The sequence below is a fragment of the Dromiciops gliroides genome, chromosome 6 (genome assembly GCF_019393635.1).
Source record: "Dromiciops gliroides isolate mDroGli1 chromosome 6, mDroGli1.pri, whole genome shotgun sequence".
Lineage (NCBI taxonomy): Eukaryota > Metazoa > Chordata > Mammalia > Microbiotheria > Microbiotheriidae > Dromiciops > Dromiciops gliroides.
This window is the reverse complement of record NC_057866.1, coordinates 43986904-43998024: the sequence shown is the minus strand read 5'-3', so window position 1 is coordinate 43998024 and position 11121 is coordinate 43986904. Positions and strand designations below refer to the sequence as shown.

Genomic DNA, 11121 nt, shown 5'->3' with positions numbered 1-11121 from the left:
CTTTAGCAAGAGTACTTCTCTCCTATTAAAACCACAGACTTAAGAGTCCTTTCCTCTATGCTTTCAAGTTCCTTCTACCAATGTTCTGCAAATGCTTCCATCTCCAGGATTCCACATCAACAGTGACACATCCTGGAAAATAGCAGCTCAAATCCAAGTAATTTTATTCATGTGATCCACTTCTGATGTAGAAGTTTGGGTGAACACTTACTATGGAGATTCAAGTAAAGAGGTGTTTGAGGCATCCCTTGGTTAGGATTTAGAATATATTTTCCCAAATGATGATATTAAAGCATGATTACAAGCATATCCCACATAAAGTTGCCTGCACAAATGCCGGCTTATAACCAAGCTCCACTTTCAAGATGGTTCCTATTATAACATCTTGCTGTTAAATCCAGTCTCACTAAATGATGACACGATATTTTAAGTTTTGTCCTTCCCCTGGTGGAAGGTGAATCATTGCATATACCCAAATCAAAATAATAGTAGGAAAACTGAGGGGGAAGAGTACTGAACAAATTGGGGAGGAGAGGACATAAGAAAAGCTTTACTAAGAAGGTAGCATCTGTTTAGCCTGGAAGGAAACCAAGAATTCTCAGAGGCAATGATAAAGAAATGACTATTTGTGGGGAACACCTTATTCATTTAAATGCTCAAAGGAAGCAACAAGAATATCAAATTTAAGGATGGCTGCTAGTCAAGTATGGCTGAAATGTAGACTGTGTAAAGAGGAATAGTATGAAATAAGTTTGGACAGGTAAATAGGAACCACATCAGGTAGAGTCTATATTCCAAATTAAGGAATTTATATTTTATGTCACAGGCAATGGGGAGCCACAGAAAGTTTTGAGTCAAAGAGTGACCTTTTGTTGTTATTTGTCCTTCTCCTTCTCCCTTTCTCTCTCCCTCTCCCTCGCAGCAATAAGGGTTAATTGACTTGCCCAGGTCACATAGTTACTAAGTGTCAAGTGTCTGAGGTTGGATATGAACTCAGGTCCTCCTGAATCCAGGACTGGTGCTTTATTCTGCTTTATTCACTACATCACCTAGCTGCCCCCCATTTGTCCTTCATTCTCAAAGAAGACCTTGACAAATATCATTATTTGCAGTGACTGGATTTAAGTAAGGAAGAGCTATACAAAGTCCCTGGCCTCCCATAATCCTCCAGAGCCATCTGGATCCATTGGCAAGATATATTATTAGGACAACCAGAGATAGTCCCAGATGTTTAAGGCAATTAGTGTTAAGTGACTTGCCCAGGGTCACATAGCTAGTAAGTTTCTGAGGTGACCTGTGTCATCATCTGAATAACTGATAGATTAGAGAGGGAAAAGAATGTAATCAGATTAATTTGGAAGCTATTCCAGTAGTTCAGCAAAAGATGATGAGGGTCTGAACCAGAGTGACATCATAAAGATACATTACATATGTTATATAAATAATTCTGACCAATCCCTTTCTCATTTTTTCATGGAGTTTAGATAGAAATAGTCTGAGGACAAGTCATTGTGTTACTGTTATTATTCTTTTATATTTAATGTGCTATGGATTATTATGCAGATGGAGAAAATGACTGTTTTTGTCACTGAATAAGAGTATTGCCTTATAAACGCATCTACCTTGTCCTTTTACCATAAGGTTTTAATCTGTTCTGCTAGGTCTCTGTATTTTGAAAGCTGTTCATTCCATATTACTTGGCAATTTTGAGTCTGTGGTATGGTGACAAACTTTTAAAAAATGTTCTTAGGTATTTATGAATCACTTATTTCTAACTGATTGCTATTATCACGTTGCTTGTTATTTTACCTTGTTCTAATCTAATTAGATGAAATTCAGATAAAAATAGTCCAGGGACAGGTATTTTGGTATTATTCTTCAGGTCTGATTTTTCCTCCGCCTATTTTGTTATTAGATATAATGACTACTCTTTTGTAGATCATCTTCTATAGGTTAAATAAAACCACCTACAGGACAATTCTGGTAGGTAGCAGGAAAATATGGTATGTACTTCATCCTCTTCCCATCAGATTTTGATTCCTTCTGCTAGATCTCTTTATTTAAAAAAATATAATTTTTGTTCCCTGTAGCTTAGAGATTATAACGTTTTGGCATAGTAATACCTTTTGAATTCTGGTTTTAAACTTTTTACAGATTAATATTATGTCTAGGCTATAGATGAGAAATAGTTTTATTTATAAATAAGACATCAAGTTAATTAAGCACCACTGATATTTCTGGTGTGCGTGCGTGCGCACACATGCACACACACACAGAGGTAAACCATTCTGAATGTTGGAGCAGGGGGTTTAGCCCAATTCCTGCATGTTTAAAGTAATTTACAATTCTACTAGTCTAGTCTCTTAACTAAGATTTTCCCTGGGTATTTGGTTCCTGAACAATTAGACTTTAATTATAATCAATTATACGTAATTATGCTATGGCAAGACATACATTCCCCCCCAAAGTGACTAACTATGCAAAATGATACAATAAAAAAAACCATAGACTTATGGGTAGGGTGTTGAAATGAGTTAGGAGTAAAAGACTAAAAAACTTCATCAGTGATAGATAAAAAATGAAACATAAGAATCCGATACAACCAATAGCACTGTTATATATGACTTAAATGGTTAAGAAATATATTAATCCGGGGCAGCTAGGTGGCACAGTGGATAGAGCACTGGCCCTGGATTCAAGAGGACCTGAGTTCAAATGTGACTTCAGACACTTGACACTTACTAACTGTGTGACCTTGGGCAAGTCACAACCCCAGTTGCCTGCCCCTGCCTCTCCCTCTCCCTCTCCCTCTCTCTCTATATATAAATCCTACAATAATTAATGTTAGTAGCCTTAGGCTTCAGACTGCATTTCCATGGGCTAGGCTGGGAGGGGGGGGTGGAGCCTCAGTGGGTCACAACTTTAGGATTGGAAACTATGGTGGAATACAGGAAAGGGGTAGTAGTAGACCACCCCTCTCCGTCTATATAGTTCCTCCTGCAGCAGAGGATATACAATAAATATGACACTTTACCTTGAAAAAGACCTAAAGTTTGCTTATATAAATCAACATGGAAAGGATCACAACTTTCAAGTTATCATGAGGAAACACCATGTTTAGCATTTTCACTATTCCTTGTGGAAGAAATCTGCTGAAACAGAAACATTTCTATTATGCTTAAAATGTTCCCTCTTCAATCAATCACTTTGGACCATAAACAAATATTATAACATAACTGACTGTACTTTCTTCCTTTCACAGGTTAGATTAGTGCTCAGTAAATGTCTATGTCTCTGTTCCTATGGGAAAATGGATTGTACCTTCCCTAACTATGTCAATGTGTTGTTGTTGAAGAAAAATGCCCCAAACTGTCTGAAAATTGTTATCTCTGGCTATATTTTAAACTAGTAACCAGAGGAATTCCTAAGAAGGAAAAAGTTAGTCTTTTTTCCTATCCCTTTTCTATTATGTTGTTGAAATCTTTACTTCTTGTCTCTCCTTAACTCACAATACCTGCTCCCTCAGAATGCCAGGATATAAGCTAGAAAGCTCAGGGATCCCTGCTGTTGGTTTGGTATTACTTTTTACTTTCTCATAGTTATCCTCACCATCCCAATCCTTTTTGGAGTCCCTAGCCCATTTTTCCTTCACCTTTCTTTGTACCCTTTGGAATCCTGCTTCTGTTGTTAACAAAATGCTATTCATATTTATATAAAGAGAAATAACTATATTAATATATTACATGTTAATATAATATATAATTATGTTAATGTAAATTAATTATAGTATAAATACATTAAATATAGTATAATAGAATATTATTACATAATATATCATATATTCATATATAACTATTGTATTTATATAATTAGAAATTGCTTTGTTTAAACTTTGTATTTATTTATGTTCTTTCACCATAAATAGAAGGCATCTGGAGGGCCAGAACCATGATGACTTGTTTTTTGTATTCCCATTACTGACATAGTAGATTCTTAAGGTATATTTATTGAATTGCAGGCAAAGCAAGCACAGACCCATCTCATGAAGACAGCCATAGAAAGAGTAATACTTTCTAGTATTCAAAAAAAAAAAAGAACTGGATACTTGGTAGATATTTCCAAAAACCCTGATGAACACATTACAAAATTATAAAAAAAAAAATTTGGAACAAGCAAATATGACTTCACTGAGTAATAGTGAAAGCTAACAATAAGTATGCATCATTGGATTTGTTGAATGTAACCAAAAAGCCATTAATGTCCAGATGGAAACTATGAAACAGTTTAAATACAAGAATGAAAATAAACGTCCCTCCATGGATGACATCCACATGAATTCGACCAACACCATGTAGACAAAGAAACAACGATCCTATGACAGAGTCAAACAGATTTGTTTATAGATGGGAGAGATTTAGGATAGTAATTTCAAGACCAGATCATTAACACCAGAATGTACAGACTGATAATTTAGGCTTAAGAAACCCAACTTTATTGACCAATGTTGATTATGCAAGAAGGAAATGATAAAAACTCAATACTCACTCAAAAACTCACTGCAGGTTGCCAGAATTTAGCTCCTGCAGAAGACAAATAATTATAAGCAATCAATAACCTGCTGGCTACATCAGAAGCTCAGAGTGCAAATACCCTTACTATAAATAAAGACTTCAAAATGGCAGAGAAGTGAAGTTATTTGCCTAAAGTCACACAGATAATTTTGTTAAAGAGTTTCAACTTCAGACTAGAGAGCATTCTACATTTTTTTTTTTTGCTGAGGCAATTGGGGTTAAGTGACTTGCTCCTAGGATCACACAGGTAGTAAAGTGTCTGAAATCAGATTTGAACTCAGGTACTCCTGACTCCAGTGTCAGTGCTCTATCCACTGAGCCACCTAGCTGCCCCAGATTAAAGAGCATTCTAACCCAGTGCTCTATTTTCACTACTCTACCATGCCTCTCTGTTCTCTTTAATAGACTGGTTTTTATTTTTTAAAAGTTTCATCCTCAGGGGCAGCTAGATGGTACAGTGGATAGAACATTGGCCCTGGAGTCAGGAGGACCTGAGTTCAAATTTGGCCTCAGACACTTAACACTTACTGGCTGTGTCACTTAACCCTAATTGCCTCACAAAAACAAAACAAAAAGTTTCATCCTCAACACACTACACACAAGGATTACTCTATAAATTTTACTGATTGCCTGTTGACTAATATACAGAGCAATGAGGTATAATGAAAAGTATATCAGATGCTAAATTAGGAAGGTCTGGATCCTAATCCCAGCTCTCTCCATGGTTTACTGTGCAAACTTGGGTAAATCATTTCACTTCTCTGAACTTTTGCTTCCATATTTAAACATTACGACTAAACATTATAAGGGATTATAATATCTCTTGTGTCCCCACAGTATTTTGCAATAGAGTTTTCCCATGCAAAAAGTGAAAGGGTTTTTTTTGAAGTCCCTTCTAGCTCATATCATCTTAGATTTATTTAGTGCTTAGTGACTTTGAGGTCCCTATTATCTTGTGAACCTCGGGCAGGAAATATTTCATGGAGAGGAAGTCTATGTATGTAAAATGGATCACAGAAAATTCTTCTTTTCCTCATTGGTTTGTATCATCCATTGTGTTACAGGCCAGTTGCCTATGTCCTTTGTTACAGTCACTGAGAAGTGGGGTGGAAGTCCCCATATCCCCAAGCCAGGTCTACTGGAGCAAAGCATACAATTTACTTTCCCAAAGCCCTGAGAAAATATGGCAGACTATTATGACTGATATAAACGCACAATAAACTGTCCAAGACCTATGTCTTCCTGATGCTGAACATCTGGACTAAAAACTGGAAAATTCTGTCAATCATTTGGATATTTCCAAACATCCAGATGTTTGGCATCAAGGAGGTAGAATGTCCAAACGATTGCCTGGATTCTTCATTTTTCATCCAGGTGTTTGATGTCATGTAGACACATATTCAATTGGAGTAAACAGAAATTAATGTGAATAATGGTTCATAGAACAATTCACTAATGGACAGAGCTCAAAAAAGTGTTCAGGTTCAGGGAAAGAAATCGACTAATGACAAAAATCATCAGTTTGGGGTGTGCAGGGGACTTTTCATGGCATAAGAAATCAGAGTGGAAAAGGAAGTGGGACAACCCATCCACAGGCAGATTTCTCCCTGAACAACATAATCATGTGATAGACATAAATTAAAAAGTAGAAAGAACTACTCTCAAGAATGCTCATCTAGAAGCTTTGTAAGATGAGCTAAAACACCATAATTTATGTAACAGAAACTGATTTAAGCATGATTTTGGGCAAATGACCTGTCTTCTGTGTTTTAGCATTCCCATTTATAAACTGGGAATGGTCCCAATGGTTCAACTGATTTTATAGAGCTGTCATGAATATAAATTGAGCTAAAAGAAATCATAAAAGCACAGAATTTTGGAGTTGAAGGTATCGAAGAAATTACTTAAGTAGGGGTAGGATGGAATTATTGGCAAAGAAACTGAAGTGGTTTGTCATTTTCTTCTTCAGTAGATTAAGGTAAAGAGGAGTTAAATGACTTGCCCAAGATCATACTGCTAGTAAGTATCTAGTCTTCCTGACTCCAGGTTCAATGTTCTAATCATTTAGTCATCTAGCTGCCTCTTATTATATTACATATATTTTAATATATATATATAAATTGCACATATTATGTATTATATATGCAATGATTATATTATATTTACATATATTATATAATCATACCACATTACTATATATTGCATATGTGCATATATATAGATTGTGCATGTGTGTATGTGTGTAGGCATATAATACGTATATATGTGTTTATTGATAATAGGACTAGAATAGAATCTGATTAAGAGCAGAAAAGGGACACTAAGTGTTGTCTACAATGTAGGCCACTTGGTACAGTACAGACAAAGCTACTTTTGCAGTCTGATGACCTGGGATCCAAATTCTTCCATTTCTCCCTGTATGACTTCAGCCTAGTGACTTAACCTCTCTAGGCCTCATTTCCACATCTGTAAAATGAGGGAATTGTACTAAATGGTTTCAAATATTCTCCTAGTTGCAAATCTATGGCCTTTTGATGCCCAAATCACAGACTACTTCTGGCCAGGTTAACCAAGAAAAGCTTCATGGAGGAGGCAGCATTTTGAACTGGGTCTGGAAGGATGGGTGGTGTTCCACTTGGTTGTGGTGGGAGGTGACAGGGAGGAGGAGGGCATTCCAGCTATGAGCAATGGAACCACAATGTTACAGTTTGACTTTGGCTGTTTTCTTAAAAAGAAAACACCCTGGGGCAGCTAGGTGGCGCAGTGGATAGAGCACTGGCCCTGGAGTCAGGAGGACCTGAATTCAAATCTGACCTCAGACACTTAACACTTACTAGCTGTGTGACCCTGGGCAAGTCACTTAACCCCAATTGTCTCACACCAAAAAAAAAAAAAAAAAGAAAGAAAGAAAAAGAAAAAAAAAAGAAAGCACCCCTCCTGCCATCTTACATAGAAACCTGGTGCAATTCCATTCTGTAGCTTCTATTTTTAAAATAAACAGCATTTAAGGCCAAGGTGACTCCTCTCCTCTCTTGCTGATGTTTTGAAGGGTGGCAGGGTCCTTTGTCTTAAATCCTAACCTGCTCATCCAGTCTGCCATCTCTCTGTCTTCTGAATGAGTCCCAGAGACTTAAGTGCAAATGCGAAAATAGAATTATTCAGAAGGTTCAGCCTAACTGACAACTAAGTGGAGAAGAAGCATTTATGCAGAGAAGGCATCAGAGGACAGTCTGTTTTCTCCAGCTCATGGTTTGAGTTGGAAAATCCTCCGAACCTCATGAACTGCCAAGTCCTGCCTTCCCTATTTTCAAGTTAAAACTCTGTCCTGGAGAGGTTCACTCACATTCTTTTATATATATATAATGAAAAAGAGACCCTGTAGCTTTAACAACGGAGACCTGGTAAAAGGATTCTTTCCAAACTTGTTCCCTGGCTTCTAAGTGACGAAATCCTGCTGTAATTTGAGAGCCTGGAGATCCTAAGGATATCATTAGCCGGAGGAAAAGCTCCGCATTACCAAAGCAGGAGTTGGAATAGTAGTAAGCGGCCCAAAGACCCAGACAGCTAGCACTATCTGATTGCAAGAGTCCCTGCCCTTTCCTCCTGATTTTCTTGCCTTCAGCTGCCTGCTCCATCTCCTAGGAAGAAGGGACCAGTCTCAGAGCGGAGAAAGGGAATCCCCCAGAACAGACGCTCCTCCTGAGTCCTCAGCCAGAGGAAGGGGATCCCCCCTCCTTCCTCGGAGGCAGGGACGCTGAATTTCTGCCAGTGAGGGGTGTCTCTCAAGGAAGGACGTGGGAAGAACATAGCCCGAAGACCTGTGGGTGAAACAAACCCAAGGACCACAAAGGAGATGTGCTTTGTGGTGAACCCACATGAAGCCTGCTAAGGGTCTGGGGGCTGGTTGCAGTAAAGAGGCTGGGACTCAGACTGAGGCTGCTGGGCATTGACTTGGGGTAGGGAAGGAGGCTGCTTCATTTCCCTCCACTCGTGACTGGAGACCAAGTACCCCTCTGACCACGAATCCTCTTTCCCCAGCTCCAGCCTTAATCTCCAGGATGCCAGGGCTGTGGTATATCTGGCTGGGTTTCCTCTGTCATCTGTGCCATGGCTACTTTGATGGGCCCCTCTACCCAGAGATGTCCAACGGGACCCTGCATCACTACTTTGTGCCCGACGGGGACTATGAAGAGAACGATGACCCGGAGAAGTGTCAGTTGCTCTTCCGAGTGAGTGACCACCGGCGCTGCGCCCAAGGAGAGACGGGCCAGGCCAGCAGTCTGCTGAGCCTCACCCTGCGGGAAGAGTTCACGGTGCTGGGGCGACAGGTCGAAGATGCAGGCAGGGTCCTGGAGGGCATCAGCAAGAGCATCTCCTATGACTTGGATGGAGAGGAAAGCTATGGAAAGTACCTGCGCCGGGAATCCAATCAGATCGGTGATGCTTACTCCAACTCTGACAAGTCACTCACTGAGCTGGAGAGCAAGTTCAAGCAGGGCCGGGAGCAGGAGGGCAGGCAAGAGAGCAGGCTTAATGATGATTTTCTGGGGATGTTAATCCATACCAGGTCTCTACTTAAGGAAACTTTGGATGTCTCCGCAGGGCTGAGGGATAAATACGAGCTACTCGCCCTAACCATCCGAAGCCACGGCACCCGGTTAGGGAGACTCAAAAACGACTATCTCAAAGTGTAGGTGGGACTTCCAACAGCACACACTGGAGGTGAAGAGACTGTCAATACTGTGTTGGGGACATCACTTCTCTCCCCATCATCTTCCCTCCCAGATTGATACTTTGGATTTCCCTTTGAAAAGTAAGTCTGGGGTACAATTGAAAAAAGAAAGTCGCAGCTCTATCACTCTGTATGATATTTGTGGTGGTGGTTGCTCTAGATTTTTCTGCTATAAAAGCACTGTTAATGGAACTCCAGTAACTTCAAAAGGTGCTGTGGGATCATGCCTGATCATCTATGCCTACCAGTTCAGTTACTTGCTTGTTTCAGAAATCACCTGGAAGCCGGGAAGTCAGGAGACTTTTCCCTCGATGACTCTTCACTCACAATGCTTCTGGTTGGAAAAGGCGATAAAACCTCAGCATGCCCTGAATCTAACCCTGATCTGCATTTTCATTTAGCAACCAAGCAGCAAAATCTCCAGGTTTATCCTTCACTGCCTCCTTTTCTCTTTTATTTATTAGCTGTGGTTTCTATTTTTTCAGGGAAGGAATCAACAGTACGTTGTACTCCCATTACAATGAGTGTGTGTGTGTGTGGAGGGGGGACTCTTCCCTGAATTTCAGCATGCTCAAAATGAAAAAGACTGTGAGACATGTATCCCAGCTGTTGTGCTTACAAATCCCAGTAACCCGATGAGGGTCTTGCTGCCCCTCTGTTCCCCAGCTGGATTGTCTCCAGTTAAGTGCCTTGTGCTTGGAAGCAATGCCCAAGACCTTAGCAATTTCAAGAGGAAGAGATATTTTGGATCCATCTTTAGATGCTCAGGATTTGGGCTCTCAGTGTATCATTTTGCTCTGGGGTTTTGAATAGCTCCTTTATAAGTCCAGGAATCCTGAGAACCTAATCACTCTTTAGCTGTCTTAAGTTTATTATTCAGATGATAATTGTATTCTCATGTTATATATTTCCATATTTTATAACTTGAGGCTGTGATGGTCACTCATGTTTTAAAGAGTTGGCAGAAGGAGGATATAAGTCAAATTTCTTAGACTAAGCATTAAATAAAGCAGGGAGAAAGATTTCTCAGATTGGTTCTTTCCCCTTTACCAGCTCCTGTTATTTAAAAAATGCCAACAACCTCCTAGAGCCTGTGCTGGGACCCTCATATGTAAACTTCACAATTTTATGCACTGAGCTGTTCTACTTAAAGCTATCTTGTGTAGACAGACAGAAAAAGTGCACAGCTCACCAGCAAGCTCCAGCAGCCTCATTGAGGAGCTGAGTGATTTCCAGGGCTGTCGGATTCCAGGAATTGCAGGCAGGGCCAGTGAAGACAGTGCTAACCCTTTATATGTCATTTCAATAAATATTTAAAGAAGTGGAAATGAATTTCACCCTGTGTTTTATTCCAAGGGTTGGTTCCACCTTTACTTTGCAGGGTGGAAGGACCATTTTACATTCTAACTTCAACCAATGAATCTTTTTTGTTTTCATTTTTGCCTGTGGAAAACAGCCAGGGAGCTCTCTTTAGAAAAGGAACAGGAGATGATCAAAACTAATTGCTGAGGAACTGAGAGATAGGAAAGTTTTCAGAACTACGCAGTTTTGATTTCCAATGGCAAACCTTTGAATGTTCAATGTCAGCTCTGAAATCTACCCCCTTAATTTTCCCATTCTTTTTTTTTTTAACTTATTTGGAGGAAGGTTGTTCCTTACAACGTTCCTTTGCTTTTCATCCTAAATTCTTCTCACTTTGGAATTTCAGATGGAGCTCTAGGCTCCAATAACAGTGAGATTTTTATAAGTCACTGAAGATGTTTATTTCAGGTCTTTATTCAATACTTGTCCATTTTTCCTTGAAGCAAAAAAAACAAA

The 11121-nt window shown here is 39.4% G+C and overlaps 1 protein-coding gene across 1 annotated transcript; it reads left to right on the top strand.

Moving 5' to 3' along the window:
* Positions 1-8077: 8077 nt before the first annotated feature.
* Positions 8078-10580, top strand: FIBIN (fin bud initiation factor homolog). The gene has a single exon (XM_043971835.1). It carries the CDS (start codon positions 8630-8632, stop codon positions 9263-9265), a length of 636 nt encoding a protein of 211 aa, XP_043827770.1. The 5' UTR covers positions 8078-8629; the 3' UTR covers positions 9266-10580.
* Positions 10581-11121: the final 541 nt, after the last annotated feature.